This window comes from Haliaeetus albicilla, unplaced genomic scaffold, assembly GCF_947461875.1.
Source record: "Haliaeetus albicilla unplaced genomic scaffold, bHalAlb1.1 scaffold_135, whole genome shotgun sequence".
NCBI lineage: Eukaryota > Metazoa > Chordata > Aves > Accipitriformes > Accipitridae > Haliaeetus > Haliaeetus albicilla.
Window position 1 is genome coordinate 50,902 of NW_027212486.1, and position 21,076 is coordinate 71,977.

At 53.0% G+C, this 21,076-nt stretch overlaps 1 protein-coding gene across 3 annotated transcripts; it reads right to left on the reverse strand.

Moving 5' to 3' along the window:
• Positions 1-6,662: 6,662 nt before the first annotated feature.
• On the reverse strand, positions 6,663-18,847 carry LOC138684209 (electroneutral sodium bicarbonate exchanger 1-like). 3 transcript variants are annotated; one of them, XM_069777909.1, is made up of 21 exons: positions 18,431-18,847; positions 17,572-17,718; positions 16,984-17,119; positions 16,608-16,768; positions 15,502-15,687; positions 15,305-15,393; positions 15,015-15,172; positions 14,548-14,635; positions 13,895-14,041; positions 13,631-13,722; positions 13,121-13,295; positions 12,851-12,984; positions 12,061-12,306; positions 11,847-11,952; positions 10,768-10,929; positions 9,935-10,048; positions 9,435-9,596; positions 8,557-8,808; positions 7,682-7,750; positions 6,964-7,137; positions 6,663-6,864 (listed from the first exon to the last, which is right to left on the reverse strand). In XM_069777909.1, exons 1-21 carry the CDS (start codon positions 18,717-18,719, stop codon positions 6,679-6,681), a joined length of 3,273 nt encoding a protein of 1,090 aa, XP_069634010.1. In that variant the 5' UTR covers positions 18,720-18,847; the 3' UTR covers positions 6,663-6,678. The 3 variants fall into 3 exon arrangements, with proteins under 3 accessions (XP_069634010.1, XP_069634009.1, XP_069634011.1); XM_069777908.1 differs by having other exon boundaries at positions 15,015-15,226; XM_069777910.1 differs by lacking the exon at positions 10,768-10,929.
• Positions 18,848-21,076: the final 2,229 nt, after the last annotated feature.

The following is a 21,076-nucleotide window of genomic DNA, read 5'->3' on the forward strand; positions in this document are numbered from 1 at the left end:
GCCGTGCTACCTGTAACTCTTCCAGAAGTGTCATTTTGTGACCCCCAGTTGGGTTCATCCTCACGTCAGTCACTGGGTTTTGGGGACAACTGAACCTCCAGGTCAGTCAGGGGGCCCGATTCCCCAGGGACTGATGGAGTAGCCCTCACGGGAGGAGCTAAGTGGCACCCAGTGTGCACCAACTCCAGAGACACAATAGGGACCATTATGAAATCACAAGCTATGATGCGGATCCAGGCAGCTACTTAAAGCCACGCACCCCTAGACCCTTCCCGCTTGGAAAACTTAGTGCCTGGGGAGAAGCCAGCTCTGCTTTCAGCAAAAACTCTCCAGAACAGAGAAACTTCCTGCATGAGAGGTGTCAGGCTCAAAAGTGCGCAGAAGGAAAACCCTCCACAGGCTCGTTCGCCCTCCTGAGAAGCAAAGCCCATTAGCAGCAGCATGGTTTCTCTCTTTTTCTTTCTAACAGTAGAGCTGAAGCTCTAGCATCCTGAGGATAACGGGAGGTACAAATACGGTAGGGAAAAAGAACATCTTACTGGATCGATGGGTAGATTCAGAAAAAAACCCTGCTACACAGTAGTTTATCCCGACTGCTAGCTAGAACCGAGAAGACTGTTTTTTCCACCTGCGTCGACAGTTCCGGTGAAACATACTACTCGTCTAGGACGGCTGCATCTGAGGAACGAGAATTAGTTATCTGCAATACAAGGAATAACAATGAGTCATTTTGTGTCATGATATTCATCAGACTGCACAGAGAAACAAGAGACAAATGCATTTGAATAACCATGTCTTGTGTTACGTTTTAACCACTTAACATTCCATGAGAAATACCCCAAGAGCTCAAGAAGAAAGAGCAGAAAGACAGGAGACAGGTGAAAGCCGAGAGCGCCAGCTAGACGGAATGAAAGACCCTCTTCCTTCTCTGAAGCTTCAGCAAGGCTTCCTTCACCTGCTGGTTCCTCCGACTGTAAATGACGGGGTTCAAACTGGGGCTGACGAGACTGCAGAAAAGGGAAAGAACTTTCTCCCTCCCAGAGGAGTTACCGCTCCCGGGCCCCGCGTACATGAAGATGGCGTTTCCATAAAAGACACCCGCCGCGGTCGGGTGGGAGCCACACGTGGACAAGGTTTCGTGCCATCCTGGCGCAGAGCGGATGCGCAGATCGGTGGCCGGGGTGTCCAGGGAGGAAATCAGGATTAAGGCTAAAGGCAAGAGGAAGAAGCACACACAGACAGCAAAGATCAGGACTTTATTGGCAGGAGCGGCAGTGCAGGCCAGCTTTAAGACAGCAACAATTTCACAGGAGAAGTGGACAACCTCGCAGGGGCCACAGAAAGGCAGGTGTAAAGCCAGAGAGGCTTGCAGTGTGCCCAATACGAACGCCAAAGCCCACAAAACCGTGGCAAGGGTGAGGCGCAGCCTCCAGATCACGATGAGGGCATAGCGCAGGGGACGGCAGATTGCCACGTAGCGAACATGAGACATCACGGCCAGCAGCACGCACGCTGTAAGTGCAAAGATTAAATAAAGATGGATCTGTGCCCCACACCCAGCACAGGAGAGGGCTCTGCCTTGTCCAAGGAGGCTCCTTAGCATACGGGGGACATTGCTGGAGGCGTAGCAGATGTCCGCGATGGAGAGGTGGCAGAGGAAGAAGTACACGGGGCTGTGGAGGCAGCAGTCCAGGCAGATAAGCAGAAAGACAAGTGCGTTTCCCATCAGAGTGGCAGAGCAGAGGGCAGAGAAAAGGCCAAAGAGGCAGTGCTGCAGGGCTGGGGTGCTGCAGAACCCCAGGAGGACGAATTCTGTGACAGTCGCTTCATTCTGCACGCTGTGCTGGAGGTGAGGCAGCACAAACTGCGACCACGGAGGTCTGGAAGCAAAGGAGCAAGGAAAAGGAAAGAAAAAGGAGAGTTTTCCTAAGAATGTTGTGTCCTTTACTCTTTACGCTGCAGCTCCCTTCTCCCCGTTCTTCCCTCTGACTCCAGTGAAAGGTGCGTACTACCCTCCCCACGCTGAGCGACGTACATCTGAATTGCAAGCTCCAATCTCTCTGCAAACTTTGAGCAGCTTGACCAATCTCGCACAACTTTGCTGCCTAGCTTGCCCTTGAAGTCTTTCTTTTCCTGGGTTGGTTTGGGGTTTTTTTTGCAGGGGGTGGGGAGGGGCAGGGGGTGGTTTTGCTGTTGGAGAAGATAAGATGATGAAGATTGCAGGTGTCGATTAAGGTGAAGTCAGAACAACTTCAAAGCAGCTATTTTAAATTAAGTCCATATTAAAAGGAATGCACAGTTCACAGAAGAATTCCAGTTTTACCATTAAACCAACCAGCATTTCCAATCCACTGCCGTGTCCTCTTTACCTTCGTGCAATGCATTCCTATTGAATCCTGCAGTTGCTTGATCCGACTCCCCTATCCCAGCAGGGAGGCTACTGCAGGCCCGGGAAGGTCAGGCAGAACGTCACCTTGGTTCCTGCTGTGCAGCTGCTCGCCGTTACCAGTTTCGCAGGGTGCTGGTCAAGGTCCCTGGGCATCCCCTGGCACTTGTCTCCACGCGGCTCTCTGGTCTCCAAGATCTTCCGCCACTTCCAGGATACTTCCTCCAGCCAGGATCTTCACCTTTTCCTTCCTGGGTCCCTTTCTTCTCTTCAAGATCCCTTCTTCTTTCTGGGAACCCTTCTTTTTGCCACCACCTCTTCTTTCTGGAACCCCACGCCCCCCGTTTTCCCAATCTAAGTTGTCTATGTGAGCAGTACGATGCCTGATCAGCCTCCGAATTAAGGCTTCTGGCTCCTAGCTCTTTAGTAACTGTAGGATTCGGGACACGCTGGCTGCGTGTAGCAAGAAGCAGGCTTCTGCTTGACAGCTCAGAATTCAGTTTCAGACATTCACACGCACAGACCTTGCCACACACGTGCACCCCGTCACGTCTTGCCTGGTAACCTTCACAGTTTGAGCCAGTTTTTTGTCTACGGCCGGGCTTCAGACCCAGGGCATGGCCACAGAAGCGCATTCCCCCCGTCAGTCTGTGAGCTGAGCAAGGGAGAGTCAATACTTGTCTGGTGAGCCTCATACCCAGGCAATGTGGGCGACCCCTCTCCTGCGACAGCCCTGGCAAAAGCCACAGCAGGGTGCTCCCTTGCCTCTGCCTAGGTCACCGGGGTTCCCCTGCCTGCCATTGCTCCTTTGTCCTCCTCTGTGTTTGTGGAGATGAACCTTTAACCACACAACCTAACACCTACAACGCCGGGAAAAAGAGAGGCTGCAGAGGGTCCAGCGGGGAAGGTCGCCGATGTAAAATGCTCTTTGTGAGAGGCAGCACACCCAGCTCACCTCCTTGCTCCTGAGCTGCTCTATCGGAAGCACTGCGTGCAGGACGCTCTGCTCAACAGGCTGTGTCTGTCTCTGACTGCCTTGTCCTTGCTGCAGCACCGTGTGCTGGGGGAACGCCACAGAGAGCAAGGAGGACGCTCTTTCCCCAGGAGCAACGGAGGGTGCTCAGCTGAGTGCTGCTGCAGGGGCCAAAGTGGGGCAGGCAGGCAGGCAGGGGAAGGCAGGAACGAGGGAGCTGGGAGGAACCGGCCAGTCTGGGAGATGCCCGAGAGGCTCGAAAACCCTGTAAGCACAGGACGAGCTCACAGGAGGTTCAACGTGAGGCCCTGTGCTTAACCATGCCCTCCAGATCTGGACCTTCTCTGCTTCCCGAGTTACCGTGCAGTTTAACAGCCTGGTGCAGAGATCCTGACTGGGAGATCACTGTACCTCCAGGAGTTAGGGATCCACCTAACAGTTAACCTGAGCGGGTGCAGGTCTGTGCTGCGCTGTACCTACAGCGTGGCCTTCAGGCTGTGTCCCTACACATGCCCCTTGGCCGCAGGATAAACGGAGCTGGTTGACTGTGACAGAGGAGCCTCCAGGCAGCTCCTGCTTGGTACCAGCGATTACGCCACCTGCGCGGCCCTGCCGTTATCTAAAGTGCAGCAAGAAGTCCGCGCGTGAACATCCTTTACGCAGAGAGATGTTTTCTTCTAAGAAAAGTTGTACGACACCGTGAATGACCAAAAAGGAGGAACTTCTCCACAGGCAGGATCTGTACAGTGTGCCAAGGGAAAATCCGTCTGGGGTCTGCCCAATGCTGCATGAACGCAGGGTCCCCAGCATCTGAAGGGACCTAAGATTTACTTGCTACCTAGATGCCTCTTCTTGCTGCCTGTATGCCTTCTTCCTGGCTACGTCGCCTCCCAAGAGCTTGCCCACCCCCAGCCTACTGGGGAGGGGGGGAATGGTAGAGAGACAGCCCTGATGCTGTGCCAGCACTGCTCAGCCATGGCCAAAACACTGCTGTGTTATCAACAGCTTTCTAGCTACCAGTACAGAGCACAGCACCACGAGGGCTGCTGTGGGGTAAAGGAACTCCAACTCAGCCAGACCCAATAGAGAAGGAAAGTGGAGGAACAACAGAGGGGGCAGCCCAGGGACACAGAGCCCCAGGTCTCATCCGGCCGCTCCTGTGACCATACGGTGTATTCAAAATCAAATACCTGAAGTGCTTCCTTAGACGCAGTTTACAGCCAGGGGACAAGAAGGTGGCAGTTCTGCATTTTGCAGCTCCCAGGCTGATGGCAGAGCCAAAGCAAAAAAAAAAACCAAACAACAAAAACCAAACCAACCAAGAGAGGTAAGACTGGAGGCAAGGGGGCAAATGCTTTTCTTTCACCTTAGGCCAACTGCTCGGACGCTCTCTATGCTGCCCTGCCACAGAGGGCATCCCTCTCGTACCAGTAAGAGACATAAGAGCGAATTAAAGCCAGGACCCCAAACCAGACCAAAAACCCGGTCATGATGAAGAAGAAAGTGGAGAATGCATCAAACATAACAGAAAATGATTTTGGACATTCCCAGTTTACATTTGGAAAAAAGAGAGAAAAAAAAAGAGGAGGAATTAGGTATTAAAAGAAGAGCACTGAATGATAAAGCAGTAGCAGTCCCTCTACCACTACAAACCCACACCCCCACACGCACGTACGCACACAGACTTAACACCACCAAACTCCCATTGACTGTGATGTTCACCTCAGCTTGCTGGTCTAGAGATACTGAATGCCTGAAGCACACCAAGGAGAACTGAAAACATCTGCATGGCTTTAATGGGAATCCTCCAACTGAAACAAAGCGCTTTCTCCCTCTGTCTGCGTTGGCACATCCCCGAGTCACGCTCTCACTCCTCTCCTTCAAAGTCAAGATTCCTAAACGTGAAAAGCGGGAGTGGGGAATGGCGAAGGGAAGAGAAAAAGAGGGAGAGCATCATCAGTGGAAGACCTGCCAGCTGCTGCTGATTCAGCCCTGTTCGGGGGACCACCCCAGCAGAGAGGAGCTGGTTTGCGTGCCACGGTCCTCACTGCCTGTTCCCAGGGACAGGCCGTTTGCTCAGCCTTGCCGGCCAAAGCCTGGGAGAAGCGTAGGCGTGTGCCGTCGCTTGCAGAGGAGCACGGACACGTTCACGTGCAATCCTTTACCTTCTTCCTCCCTGGATTCAAAGGGTTTCTGTCTTCAAAGTGAGAGCCTTCCGTACGGTCGTTTGTGACATTTCATCCAGGATAATAATCTCAGAAGGATCAGTCCTGCAATAAGTATTTCACATAGCAATCCGTGATTATGGGAACTGATGCCACCAAGGGCATTAGCATCAGCAAGAGGAACAGCGGAGCCCCGAGAATCAAAGCTCCGCATAAGTGTGGGAGGTTTTGCTGGATGAGGAGTTTTGGGAGGCAAGCCGGGGAGCTGCAGAGCAACAGCTCTGTGCAAAGGCTCTTGCTGGGGTCTAGCCCCGGTCCGGGTTCCTAAGCCACTGCTGGTACAGATCACGCCTGCAACTCCGCATGTGTAAGTATGAGGATCTCCAGCTACCGTAAAGGCACTGATGATGCAAGGTTTGGGGGTCAAACGCGAGGGCTGCAGCCGCTCTGCTTGGGGTGGCTTGCCCTGCGATCACCTCCTGCAGCCCTGCCCCCGAATTTGATTTTCCCACCAAGCTGCCTGCTGGTTTCTGTGGAATGCCCCACCAAGAGGCAAGTGGAGAAAACTCTGCCAAACACCTTCAAGCTAATCTTGCCGGGGGTCCTGGCGCTTGCTGGGGCTTTACCTGTCACTGCCTTGCTTTGGGATATCCACGTCGCTCGTCTTCCCCACGTTCAGCTGAACTGAACTTGCAGCAGCAGCAGCTTCCACCACCCTCCTGGACTCCTGATGTAAAAAAGGGACAAATCACGTTCTCTGTCTTTGGTCAAAGTGGAGATAAGCTGAATGCCCAGCACAAACTTAGCAGTCTGCCCTCCCCTTCTGCCCCTTGGCAGCTATAGGTATTAGTGCAGCAGGGGAGAAACCGTTCACTCCAAAGATTTCGGGGCAGGGGGATTGTGTGTTCAAAACACGATTATGAGCAAATCTTGCCAGCAGCAGCAGCAGCATCTAATAATAATCATCATAATGATAATGACCTTTGTGAAAAACGACTCGTTTTAAAAATTACACCTGTATTCAAGTGTTCAGCTCACTGCTACTTGAGGAAACAAAGGTTACAACGTGGGACCCAGCCTATTGGGATCTATTTCGACTGAGTGCTGATCTTCCCCCAACGTTTCCAGACAAGCTGAAAGAGAAACAGGCAATCTCACAGCCCGACGGAGATGTCCAGCCCCGAGGACCCAGCAAGCCTTACCTCTTCTTCTTCTCCAGCTTCATTTCTGGCATCGTCCAACTTCTTCTTCCTTTCTGGCATAAGGTCATCCAGAAAGCTGAGCTCTCGCTTTGAGAAGCAGAAATCCATCGCTTTCCGGACAAAGACGAGAGCCAAAACCTTCGCGAGTAAGAGGGAAGATGCGGTGAGCTCAGAGACGATGCCACCTCTCACTCCAACGCTGCAAACACCCCGCTGCCGAGCGGCGGCAGCTCTTACCATCATGGGAAAGATGATGGCGGCACGGGACACCTTGATGGTCCAGAGCAGGACGAGGCAGGTCAGCTGGATCACCGTGAACAAATGCACCTTTCGCAAGGGCACGTGCCGCAGGTAGATGAAATCCGGCTGGTGTTTCGCCGGCATCCAAAACAGCTTCAAGCGATCAAAGAACTGCAAAACAAAAGGGAGAGGTTGCCACCTTGGGACTGCGGCAAGGTTCTGGCCCTCTCGAGACGGGGAGGCAGTTTGCAGCATCTCGCTTGCCGTCAGAAATCCTGGATCCCACCGCGTTCCTCCTGGGAGCAGCACCCATTTTCCCTTTGCTCCATCTATCAACCGGCTTGCCCCCGAGAGCTGCCCACCAAACGGCAACTATTCCATGCCATTCCATTAGTAGCATTTCTCGGCCCACTGAATCCCCCAAGCGAGGATTTCCACCAGTGGTAGAAACTGCCTTCCCTTTGCACTGAATTCCCCCGCTTTCACGTAACCAAACACTGACCTGCCCTAAACCCTGAAACAGAGAGCGCTGAACTTGCCTGGTCCTCCCAGCCCTATATACCTCCTGTGCCTCCACCAATCTTTTGCTTACACAAAAGACTTTCATTGCTTGCTCTGCGAGAAGTTTTTCCCATGCCACTGCTTTTTTTCCCTGCTGCTACGGAGACAAAATACCAGGGAGCCGACACGCTGCACGCTGTAAAAGAGTCCGTACCTGAATTCCTCTGAGCGACGACACACCCATGTAGAGAAAGACGCCATAAAGCACAGGCATTGGTATAAACTGGGGGGGGAGAAAGAAAAAAAAAAAAGAATGCAATCGTTTCTTTTTCTATATTGCATTTTCAGTATTACCACCCTCTTCCACAGGCACTGCCTAAAATTGCTTGAAGCTTTCCAGCTTCCATTCAGGCTTAGAGATGGGTCAGATTTTAACCATTAAAGATTTTGTGCGCACGAGTGAGCTAAGGCTCTGCTTTAGGCTGAACTTTGGAGTTACCTCTCCTCAGAATAATCCTATTTTCCAGAAAGCTTGGAGGAAAATAGGCAATTTCACCCGTGCTGCCCTATGCCGCAGTCCGTGGCGGCAGAAAAACACTTCTGCCTATTCTTGGGGCAACAGGCAAAGGCCACATGCCTCCTTTTAGCCTAGAGACGAGATTACTTTGTGGGAGGAACGTGCAAGGAAGCCCACGGGGATGACCTCAGTGTGTTTAGCTCCTGGGAATGGCTGCTCCGGGGCATTTGGGCAGCAAATTGCAGCCAGTAAAGGGCTGCCTGTTTGAAAGAGAGCAGATGTGCTGGTCTGAATATGCTCAACTGTAACCCATAAACATGGGCGGGCCTGAAAGACACCCGAAAATTCAAGCAGTTGCGTTGCTCGCTCGCCTCGAGCACACCAAACGGGGGCCTGAAGGGCTGCAAAGCCTAACCGAGGCTGGTTCCCACCGTGGGTCGAGCCCCAAGGGTTGGGATCACCTCCTCCTCCTCCGCTCCACAACTAACTCCTCAGGCCTGCAGAGAGGGGACTGGTTTTCTGTAACCTCCAACAAGCTCGCGGTTGTTGGGTGGTTTGCATTTTCCTCTCACCTTTAACACGGAAGTGAAGAAGACGGAGCAGCCCATGAGCACAAAGATCAGCAAGCCAGTGACTCTCTGCTCTCGTATCCCCAGAAACTTGGGTTGTTCTCCTGGAGCTGAGCAGTCAGACTCTACTTTGAGGCTATTCACGTGGGTGATGGACAGGACGGTCGCAGCCACAAACCAGGGCAGCCCCATCACAGAGCACACCCCGAGCATCACGGCCACCACAAAAAGGTCCAGGTGGTACCCGCATCCTTTCTGCAGGCAGGAAAACAAGAAACAGAGCATCCCATAGCACAAGAGCAAGGAGAACGTCGCAAGGCAGACTCAAACCCGGCTCGAGCACAAGTCAACTTCTTCAGAATTTAAAACAAGAAATGGAAACAAGTAAGGGTGTATGCAAGCTTTGCACACGCACCTGGCATGAAAATCGGGCAGGAGTTCAGATGCAAGGGATATGGGGAGCTTGTGCGATACATACTTCTCCAAAAAAAAAAAAAAAGCCACCCCACAACCCAAAACCACCAAACCATTTTTTTCACTCACAAAGAAAATTCTACCACTTGCAAGGAAGGCGTGACTCTGAGTTATCCCTGGCAGCGCATCAAAACAATTCATTCCCCGCACCTGCTGCTGCTGCCATTTTAAAACAAAAAGGCGCTTCTATATTGCTCCAAGATTAATTTGCTCCTCCAAAAGGTTGCTCATCTGAACTGCCCTGTCACTTGCTCCCTGCATCATCGTTAATCCAGGAGAGCATCCTGCCACGCAGCCTGGCCTTGTCCCAAACCAATGCCTTCAGAAAGCATCGGGAATAAGAGCTTCTCCCCAGACCTGCAGCCCAGAAGGGGCTGGGGCTGGGGTCATCTCTCGCAGGCCCTTACCTTCAGCTTGTGCTCCTTCCTGTTCACAATAACGGCACTGATCTGCTGGTCCATGAATATCAAGATGGTGCAGAGCAGAGCTGGGACGAGCGCAGCCAACACCGTCCACCAAGGGTTGGGTCCTATGGGGTTGATGAACCACCCGCGGTCGTCTCTGGTAGGCTGCAACAAAGCCCACACGTCAGCATCGTCTCCCAGCCCAGGCACTCCACTGGCTTTCATTTTCCCCTCCCTCCCTGTGTCAGAGCACCTCCCAGCCCTGGCTTCACGTCCCCCTCTCCCGTGGGCTTCAGCAGTGCCGGTGTCCTCTTTGCAAGCACCTCTAGATACTTCTCCTGTAGGTATCTAGTTTTGGGGCCATCTTCTCGGTTCCAGGAGGAAGCAAGGCACTTGGAGGTGGAAGAGGAGATGCTCACACCCCCAGCATCTCCTCCAGACTCAGCCCTGCCCTGCCCCGGCATCACCTTGTGGCACCCCCACGTGCCAAAACACCCCAGTACCTTGAACGCATGGGGGACCTGGAGCTTCGGCGATGGGATCCCAGCCACAAAGTCAAGGAGCACCATGATGACGATGGTGAGGAAGACAGCAAAGTCGCTCACTGTGGACCGTACCTGGGGCAAGAAACCAGAGGTGAAAGGGGCATGGCAAACAGGGCCGTAACGTGAGATGCCAGAGTTGCAGACATCCACAACGTTAGGCTGGTTAACCAAATCCCACCACCCCTCTGAGCACATGCAGCCTGATCCCTTGCTTAGATACTGTTGCTGTGTTTGTCCCTGTGACATCTGGTGTCAGACAATAAAAAAAGCTTAATTAGGTGGACAAGGGTTGGTTTAAGTCAAAACCTAAAAATAATAATAATAATATTAAAAATAAGAAAACAGATGTCTGCCACTACAGCTACACTCACAGCTACAATGGCAACAAGGCACTGAGGCATCCTTTAGTCCTCAAAAGGAAGCTCCTCATTCGAATCTACTTTCCGCTCGAGCACATAATGCGCAGAAGGTAAGGAAAAAAAAACCAAAACCCCAACCCCCAAAACTTTGGGAAACCTGACTTCCTACTACCTGAGGAGGAAAAATAAAAAAAAAAAAAAAAAAAAAAAAAATCTTCAATCTGGGGCAGGTCACGAGGCAGGTGGGAAATGCTACGATGATTTTGCACTCATGGAAATGAGTGCGGGACGTCCAAGCTCTTGGAGAGCTTGGCCTGCAAGGCCAACGTTTCCCAGCTTGACCAAGGCGGGGCAAATACTGCTTAGTGCTCCAGGAAAGCCATTTTGGGAAACGAGTGTGGAGATGGATGCTGGCCACCATCTTCTACTTACTCTGGTTGGAAAGTAGCGGCTGGTTTTAAACTTCTTCAAGAAGCCTGACAGGGCAAAGGTGGCGAAGAAGAGGATGCAGCACCAGAGGAACACGTCAGGCGTGTAGGGGCCGTCGCGTCCACAGGCAGGTCCTTGAAACTCCCCACGCAAATACCGACATTCCTGGAGAGACAGAGCGTCAGGACACAAAGGCAGTGCACGTGCGGCAGGGAAACCTCGCATAGCTAGGGGGTTTTGAGGACCTCGGTCCAAGATCCACGACCCTGTAACTGCTCCTGCCAATGGAGATTTATATTTAATGAGCAGCAGCAGCTGAACAAGTGACACATCGAACTACAGAGCGGAGAAATGAGACGTGAGGGGACGCCATACCACACACCCTCGGCACATCCTCTGCCTGCCATTCGAGCAATCGTGGCTAAAGAAGACACCAGAGGGGAAGGAAACACTGGAAACTCTTGGGGATAGAGAGAGAGGCAAGAGGGAAGGAGGGCTAAAGACAACCATGGCAGGAAAGGAGGAGAAGAGACAAATCGTCCCTTCCCAGGGGAGGGCTCGCAGAACCTGGCCAAGAGGGGATGAAGGCCACCGTAAGAGCCTGCCGCCCTAGGCCCGGGCTCTGCTTCCAGCAACAACAGCCTGAGAGGCTGCTCAGACATTTATGCATGGACCTACAGACAGCACTGAATGAGAAAGCAAGGCCTGGAGTTACTAGGAACCCATTAAGGAGGCCAATTACTACCTTTCAAGCATGAACTTAAGTCCTACAACTTCTACAGTAATCAAACCACCCACTACTTAACCTTCCTCCCAGTCAGAAGTACTGTCCTGCAACAGGCTTGAGGGGGACACTTGCTACCCACAATGCTGGGGACCAGGTAGACTGGGACAAGGTGGACTCTCCTCCCCAGGACCAAGCAGGTTCAAAGCACACGCTAGATCTAAGCAAGGACTTTTCCGAGCAGCACTAGCACAGTTTGAAGCCCATCATTCCCTGAAGGGCTCTGACTTTTGCACCATGCAAATGCCCCCGGACCCCATGGCCGCGGCGCGAGGAAGCAGTGGCTCGGGGCACTTACGGTCACCGTGAGGTTTTCCCAGGCTATGCCAGACACGTTGATCTTGTTGCTCGCCCAGAAACGCAGCGTTTCGTTGCTGGGATGGGTCGGTGCCTCACACTTACAGCTGGCAGGAGAGAAGCCAAGACGGGGGGGGTAAGGGAAAGGCGATGGAGGTGCAGCCCGGAGCTCCTGCCAAGGGGCAGCATCTTTCTCAGGGGGAAAAAAAACCCACTAGTAGCTGGTGAGGAAGTCCAGCTTGCTGTGCATGTGCACAGGGTAGGTGTCTCGCAGGTGACTCAGCTTCTCCAGAGCCTCGTAGATGAAGATGATGCAGATGAGGGAGGCAAAGGCTTCTTCCGTGAAGCGGGTGACGTAGCACACCAAACAGCTGGCGTCGGTGGCCACCAGCACTATGCACAAGAAGGCGGTCCACAGCCCAATGCACGCCCGCAGAGACAGATAGGAGAGCGCGTACTCCCTGCGAAAGCAAAATGAAACAAAGGCTGGAAAGGCCAGCAAGAGGCCCTGAGCCATGCCTGCCTTCGGGGAAAGCGGGGAGCAATTTTGGAGCGTGTCAAGGCTGCGGATGGGAAATGCCGTTTCCATGTACTACCACAGAGAGCCTCGGGGCTGTGGTGTAGGGTGTAGACCCACAGGAGGAGAGGCCAATTACTTAGTTACCACTGCTGAACAAGGATCTTGTGTTAACACCTTGGAGGCTGCTCGAGGTCAGGTCCCTCTTGGGCCAGGTGGTGTTCTCCCACATCACCCTGACGCCCTAACACTGAAACCAGCTGGGTGTGCACCCAGTCACCTGCTGCCAGCAAGCTGGGGCTTAATAATAAACCTTATGGCAATATAAGGGTGGTTTATCTCCCATCAAAGCCATCGCAACAAAAGGACTGTCACTAAAATCTAGCAACTACCCCTAAGAAAAAGAAAAGAAAAGAAAAGCATCTTTTCTCCATCACTGCCCCCTTCTGAAGGCTCTCGCAGCACCCAGCTGCGGCAGCCAGCCTTACTTGCAGAATTTGTAGAGGATCTTCTCGAACACGAGCACGGGTCCCGTGCTGCCGAGGATGGTGAGAGGTTGGCCGGCAAAGAGGCAATACACCACGCCGGCCATGGACGCGCCCAGCAGCGACTCCATGGCACTCTGTCCGGGGAAGAGAGGCAGCCGTGAGTAAATAAATCGTTAGGGAGAAACAACAACCAAAGCCCATTCACTGCAGCAAGGACTTTGGCCTGAGTTTGATCCTCCCCCATGGCCCCCAACAGAGAGAGGTGCTCACTATGTGGCCATTGGTCGCCTCCCCCAGCAGTCCCCCAAAGGTGATGACAGGGGACATGCAGGCACAGTAGAGGAAGAGGAAGGACGCCAGGCACTGCAGGCTCAGACCATCCCGGAAGTCGCTCCAGAACCACGGGGCTTTCCGCTTCACGTCCAGGGTCAAACCTCCAAAGAGCCTGCAGGAAGGAAAAAGAAGAGAGTCTGTTCTCTTGGAGGAACACGCTGACTTTGCTTTGCTGCAGAAGGGCAATCACAAGCACAGAGCAACTTCCGTGGCTAAAAAGAAGCACTCTCCTTCATCCCAAATCAAGGAAACCTGCGTGCAATGGTGATGGCTGGGGCTGAGCCCAGCTGCCCAGATCTCCCCCCTGCCCAGCCCAGGGGACCAAGCTGGTCATGTGGAGCCCCTTCACTGAACCAGCTAACCCCAAAGACCTGCTAGAAGGGAAGGTGCATGCTCAGATTTGAGGGGCAAACAGAAAAAAAACACCCAAACTATTAAAGCTCCCACCTTCCCGTCCGCTGCAGTTCAGGGCCACAGTGTTTCTCCAGCGTGCTGTGAGAAGCACCGTCATCAAGAGCTCCTGGCGTCTTCCTTTTTTCCTGTTAAAATGGAAGTAAGATAAAGCTATGGACTTGCAACCACTGGCTCGTTTTGCTTCTGGTCTGGCTCTGTGACTGTGTCAGAGCAGGACCTTGTGAATTTGGGCCCCTGAACAGCATCCCCAGCTGTCCTGCCCGTCCCCCTCGCGCCTCCCGCCGACGCGTCACCCACCTGCGAAGGGACGTTTTTCGGGGGCTCGATTCGGATCGATGGATCCCACTCTCCTGGCGGCAAGACCGTGACCTGATCCAGAAACTCGTCGATGCCAGCCACCAGGTCAGCCCCGTTCTTGGCTTTATAGGCAACGTCACGGAAAACCTGCCAATAGAAGACGACCTGGTGAGAGGACAACCCAGCTCGGATGTCCTAACCAGTGCAATAAACTCTTGCCTAAACGCAAGGCTTTTTCCCCAAAATTTCCTGCTGGAAAGGGCAGGAAATATTCCCCCAAAAGGAAAAAATCTGTGCATCATGGCATTTGTAATCGTCTCCCCCACGAGGCCCCTGTCCCCCATGGCACACCATACCCTTCTGCTTAAAGAGCAAGAGAAGTTTTACTGGCCCTGGCAATGCCACCACTGGGGACAGCGTGCTGGGGACCCCGGCGAGAAGGATGAGGTGCAGGATGCACCCCGGGTGGGATTTCAGCCTCCAGGATGTGGCGTGATGCAAATCTGCGTGTTTGCTTTGGGGTGAGAAAGAGGGCTGGGCTGTTTGGAGAGCTGCGGGCAGCTGGGACAGCAAATCCTCTTCCTCACTACTTCAGAGACAGGGAGAGCTGAAGAAAGGCAAAAATGACCCGGAGCTATCTCATCTTGTCGCACCTCATCCGTCATGATAGTGGCCATGGACCTGCCGATCTCATGGTACTGATGGGCTTTTCCTTCTGGCCCAAGCAAAACAAACAGGAACCTGGGCAGGAAAAACAAAATGAGAGAGAGAAGAAGGTGTCCTTGCTCCGAGAGCACCCAAGGAAAGCCCTGGCAGCTCCCAGCCCAGAGCGTGGCTCAAGACGGGACACGTAGGCTCAGCGACGCCGCGATGAATTTGAAATTCTTCCAAGCCGACGGCAAATTTAATTTGGGGGCCAACTTTCATTACAATTGGCCGATGGGTTTAAAAGCTACAGCAGGGAATGGAGAAACAAAGGCGAGGAGATGTGGGTGGGGGAAACGTGCTTGCTCCCCCTCCCACTCGCCTTGTTCCCTTGGGACACCAAACTGATGCCTGCAACTTGATCTTTGGTTGGGTGTCTTTTTTACGGAAAAAAATTTGCGCTTCTCATTCACACCTTGTTGGGATGGGAACTTCTGTCATGCCTGAGAGGAGGACAGCCGGGCTCAGGCGGACAAATGCCACGATGGGCTGGTGAAGGAAATCCAGCTCTCCTACCAGCACGTTGGATGCTTCAGCCCCGGTGGGAATTTTCTTCATGAAGTGCAGCTCCGCCTGGGCACGACAAGCGATTTTCAGGCAATTACCCCAACAGCAAAGCCCACAGCGCTCTGCAGCACACTCTGCAGCCAAGTTTGCAAGAGCAAAGCCGGCCCTAAAGGCGTAAGAAAGCTGCGAGTGTCTCACCTTGCTTAAATCCATTGCTCTGCTCTCAGGGTTCACCCCATCTTTAGCTTCCGCAGCGGTGGGAGAAGGACAAGGGGTGATTGTTTGGGCTGGTAGGAAGAAGAAAGACACTCAGAAAGATGGGCAAGGAGCAACTGGGACGCTTCTCCTTTGCCCGGACAAGTCTAATGGGGCCACAGCCCTGCAGAAACCCTCACCTGGCTTGTAGAGGAGGTGCAGGTCTGACTGCCTCTTGCTCACGTCAGCAAACGAGCAGACAGCGGGGAGAAGGTTGGTTGTCTTCTCGTTCTGATGGTGGTGCTTCCTCAAAAGGACTTCTCGAACCTGCGCCCGCATGTGCTCGTCAAACTCCGTGGACTGTTCTTGCTGGGCCAGGATCATATCTGAGGATGGCAAAGGGAAACGAAGCCGTCAGAGCAGAAACCCCAACAAGTCCCGACCCCCAAAGCCCCCAGGGAAGGCTGTGCCACACAGGCTGCACCCTAATGCCGGCTCAGCCTTGCACAGCAAGGCCTTTTAACAATGTTCAGCCTTTGCAGCGAAAACGAGAATTTTCTTTTGCTAAGAAACATCATCCAAGTGCTTATTCATCATTCCGCTAAGATAAATATTGCCCATTCTAAATAACGCAATTTTCTTGCCCGACCTGGCCTTTCTGACTCTACACGTTTACCCAAATTATAAGCAATCTAGAGCACAGACGTTCCCAGAGTTTCCCGTGCTGATCGAGTGCAATTTGCCGAGCCCAGGGAGAAACGTGCTAAGAACGGCTCCGACTTCTCCAGCCCTTGAAAGGGCTGAATGGAGACCTGCCGCCAGCCAAAGATAACTTCTCCAAAGCGGCTTTTGCAATTAACTTCAAGTATCTTCCCCACAGGAATACACTGCTTGGTCATCGCCAGATAACCTCTGCCTTAAAACTCTTCAATGCTGGATGTTAAGGCAAAAGTAAGAAAAAGAATGCGAGGAAACAGCTTGTAAGAAATCGTTCCCTTAAGGAGGTTCAGCTCTTACGCGGACTCCGTATTTCTAAGAGCAGCCTGCTAAGCCCTGACACACGCTCCTTTTTGGCTGCAGAACATTCTCTAGTGGCTTCTCCAGCCCCACAAACTGCTTTCAAAAGGACCCCGTATGGGAAGAAAAAAACGGTGCGACTGTTGCACGCCCAGTCTACATCCAAAAACAGCTCATGAGAAAAACACAGTGGGACTTCTGGAAAAGGACGTGCCATTAGGGCAGGGTCTGATGTGGGAGTGAAGAGCTGAGCTCGGCCGTTCCCGGAGGGATGCAGTGCCCACGGTACCTGCAATCTCTTCGATGCTGTTGGCACAAATGTCCAGCAGCACCGACCCGTTGCTGATGCAGCTCCTCAGCTCGGAGAGGCTGTGCAAGGACAGCGTGCCAACGTAGGGCTTGCTCCAGCGCTCGCCGCCATCTTCCACGTCCTCCTCAAACTTCAGCCACCTGTGGACATCGGGTGCGATCAGCCCCATTGCAAGAAAACAGCCCCAGCTCTGCAACCCCTTTGACAGAGCCACGGGGTGGCAAGAGGAGAAGGCTCCTCGTGCCGCCACCTGCAGCTGCAAAAGCTTCGCGTCCTGGAGGGGAGAAAGCAGAGCCCACGGGCGCTGCCGGTGCGGGGACTCCTCTCCCACCGCAGCCAAGCAGCAGGGATTTACCTTGCCGTTTCCTTCCACTCGGCATCTCGGCCCTCTTTTACACAGATCTCATCCAGCTCGGAGAACAAGTGGTGAGGGACATGCTGCTCATCCTCCTTGGTCCTGAGAATGAACTGCACCCGCTGGGACGGGGAGCCTGGGGGCAGAAGGCAAAGACCCATCCCGTTACCGCGCCTCAACACAGCTCATCACGCTCACGTGCAAAGTGGCCATCAGCACCAGTGCAGCCATAAACACTGGGCTGGCCCCTCTCCTCTGCGTCTGTCTGGGCTTGCACAGAGCCATGGAGAAGGAGAAGCATCTAGTCCACCTCTGCATAAGGATGGGCTGCTTTCCTTCCCCACATTGCCATTTTTAAAGCCAGGATCCCTCTAAGGAAGACGAGCCTACACCCATTAGGCATTTAACTGCATTAAAAAAAAAACCCCAACCAACCAACAAAAAAAAGAAAACTTGGGAAAAAGAGGGTGTTGCTCAATAAGGCCACTTTCCCTCGGAAGAACAGCAACTCACTCAAACTAGCCACGGGGACCTGCTCGCAGAAGGCCCCAGCGCCCACGTTGCCCCCAGGAGTTTAGCGAATGCCGCGGTGGGACTTACAGTGGTAGCCCTGCTCCGTCGGGGCAGAGTCCTTCTCCCGTTCCCCTTCCCGATGCTTCTGGCTGTGGCGTCGGTGATGCCGGTGGCTCTGCCTAACCAGTGGCATCCACGCGCCCACGTACAGGGTCCGGTGGCCTGCGAAAAGCGAAAAAGCGGCGTGTTTTGCAGCACTCTCGGCATTGCAGCAATGGTTGAGGTGGCCGGTGCCTTGCTAAGCCACGGTTAAATCCCAGGAGCAACACCACCTTCCCTTAATCTTATTTTCACCGGACCTCCTTTTTTGCAAGCCTATTTTACTCGAGCTTTGCAACAACACAGCAACAACAAGCGTTGGCTCCGCCTCATCTAAAAGTGCCCTGAAAGTATCGGACCTCTTCTCAAATTCCAGCTTCGGCTGGACAACACTCAGACTTGCTCATTAAGCAGCAACACAAGCTAATTATTGTCAAAATCTCTGTATGGCACGAGGCGACAAGAGACGGTCAAATCAGTCCCATCGTAATGAACTCCAGAACAAAAAAAGAAAATCACAGCCCCGCGTCTGCAGCCCTGAAATGATTCTCCTGACCTCTCCAAGCCAGGAGCAGCCTCTGCGAGAAAAAAAGCCGTCAATTATCGAGCCCCGTGGCTACAACTCACACCGTGGCCTCCCGGGGGCCTTTTTCCCTCCGTTTAAAAAGCCGTAATAGTAAAAAACCTGACAATAACTGTGCTGCTTTATTGAGAAGCGCGGCACGTTTTGCTGCACGTGATGCGACACCCAACAAGGCACACTGGAGAGACTTTGTGCAATGGGAAAACGCGCTGGGCTGGTGGCTCCTCTACCAGGATCTCAGCAGAGACTCACCTTCCAACTCCTCCTTCTCATAGCAAATACTGACAGCGTTGCTCCTTCTTCCCCGGTCGATCACTGCCTCCTCGTCATGTCTCTGTTTAGCAACGACAAGAAGGGAAAAGTTGGGGCTGGGGGTGGAGAGCTCCCTTACGTCCTCCCAGCCATCATCCAGCCCTGCGTCCACGCGAGTCCACGAGCCATCACGCCTCTGCGTGCCTCCTCCTCCTTCAGGCACAGCCCTAAAACCACGGACTTGTAGGAGGTTTTTCTTCCCATACGCAAATAAAACAGCCCATAACATCACCTGTACTGCATACCATGAGAGTCTGGACGTATTTCATACAGCAGGAGAGGGATGACTGTTTCAGACCAAAAAAACCCACCTCCTGCTTTGTTCTTCAGGTTCCTGTCTAAAAAAGCGATTTCCAAACTGGAAAAAATAACCCCAACCCACAAAACTGCACTTTTGAGCCCCGGCCGTGCTACCTGTAACTCTTCCAGAAGTGTCATTTTGTGACCCCCAGTTGGGTTCATCCTCACGTCAGTCACTGGGTTTTGGGGACAACTGAACCTCCAGGTCAGTCAGGGGGCCCGATTCCCCAGGGACTGATGGAGTAGCCCTCACGGGAGGAGCTAAGTGGCACCCAGTGTGCACCAACTCCAGAGACACAATAGGGACCATTATGAAATCACAAGCTATGATGCGGATCCAGGCAGCTACTTAAAGCCACGCACCCCTAGACCCTTCCCGCTTGGAAAACTTAGTGCCTGGGGAGAAGCCAGCTCTGCTTTCAGCAAAAACTCTCCAGAACAGAGAAACTTCCTGCATGAGAGGTGTCAGGCTCAAAAGTGCGCAGAAGGAAAACCCTCCACAGGCTCGTTCGCCCTCCTGAGAAGCAAAGCCCATTAGCAGCAGCATGGTTTCTCTCTTTTTCTTTCTAACAGTAGAGCTGAAGCTCTAGCATCCTGAGGATAACGGGAGGTACAAATACGGTAGGGAAAAAGAACATCTTACTGGATCGATGGGTAGATTCAGAAAAAAACCCTGCTACACAGTAGTTTATCCCGACTGCTAGCTAGAACCGAGAAGACTGTTTTTTCCACCTGCGTCGACAGTTCCGGTGAAACATACTACTCGTCTAGGACGGCTGCATCTGAGGAACGAGAATTAGTTATCTGCAATACAAGGAATAACAATGAGTCATTTTGTGTCATGATATTCATCAGACTGCACAGAGAAACAAGAGACAAATGCATTTGAATAACCATGTCTTGTGTTACGTTTTAACCACTTAACATTCCATGAGAAATACCCCAAGAGCTCAAGAAGAAAGAGCAGAAAGACAGGAGACAGGTGAAAGCCGAGAGCGCCAGCTAGACGGAATGAAAGACCCTCTTCCTTCTCTGAAGCTTCAGCAAGGCTTCCTTCACCTGCTTGTTCCTCCGACTGTAAATGACGGGGTTCAAACTGGGGCTGACGAGACTGCCGAAAAGGGAAAGAACTTTCTCCCTCCCAGAGGAGTTACCGCTCCCGGGCCCCGCGTACATGAAGATGGCGTTTCCATAAAAGACACCCGCCGCGGTCGGGTGGGAGCCACACGTGGACAAGGTTTCGTGCCATCCTGGCGCAGAGCGGATGCGCAGATCGGTGGCCGGGGTGTCCAGGGAGGAAATCAGGATTAAGGCTAAAGGCAAGAGGAAGAAGCACACACAGACAGCAAAGATCAGGACTTTATTGGCAGGAGCGGCAGTGCAGGCCAGCTTTAAGACAGCAACAATTTCACAGGAGAAGTGGACAACCTCGCAGGGGCCACAGAAAGGCAGGTGTAAAGCCAGAGAGGCTTGCAGTGTGCCCAATACGAACGCCAAAGCCCACAAAACCGTGGCAAGGGTGAGGCGCAGCCTCCAGATCACGATGAGGGCATAGCGCAGGGGACGGCAGATTGCCACGTAGCGAACATGAGACATCACAGCCAGCAGCACGCACGCTGTAAGTGCAAAGATTAAATAAAGATGGATCTGTGCCCCACACCCAGCACAGGAGAGGGCTCTGCCTTGTCCAAGGAGGCTCCTTAGCATACGGGGGACATTGCTGGAGGCGTAGCAGATGTCCGCGATGGAGAGGTGGCAGAGGAAGAAGTACACGGGGCTGTGGAGGCAGCAGTCCAGGCAGATAAGCAGAAAGACAAGTGCGTTTCCCATCAGAGTGGCAGAGCAGAGGGCAGAGAAAAGGCCAAAGAGGCAGTGCTGCAGGGCTGGGGTGCTGCAGAACCCCAGGAGGACGAATTCTGTGACAGTTGCTTCATTCTGCACGCTGTGCTGGAGGTGAGGCAGCACAAACTGCGACCACGGAGGTCTGGAAGCAAAGGAGCAAGGAAAAGGAAAGAAAAAGGAGAGTTTTCCTAAGAATGTTGTGTCCTTTACTCTTTACGCTGCAGCTCCCTTCTCCCCGTTCTTCCCTCTGACTCCAGTGAAAGGTGCGTACTACCCTCCCCACGCTGAGCGACGTACATCTGAATTGCAAGCTCCAATCTCTCTGCAAACTTTGAGCAGCTTGACCAATCTCGCACAACTTTGCTGCCTAGCTTGCCCTTGAAGTCTTTCTTTTCCTGGGTTGGTTTGGGGTTTTTTTTGCAGGGGGTGGGGAGGGGCAGGGGG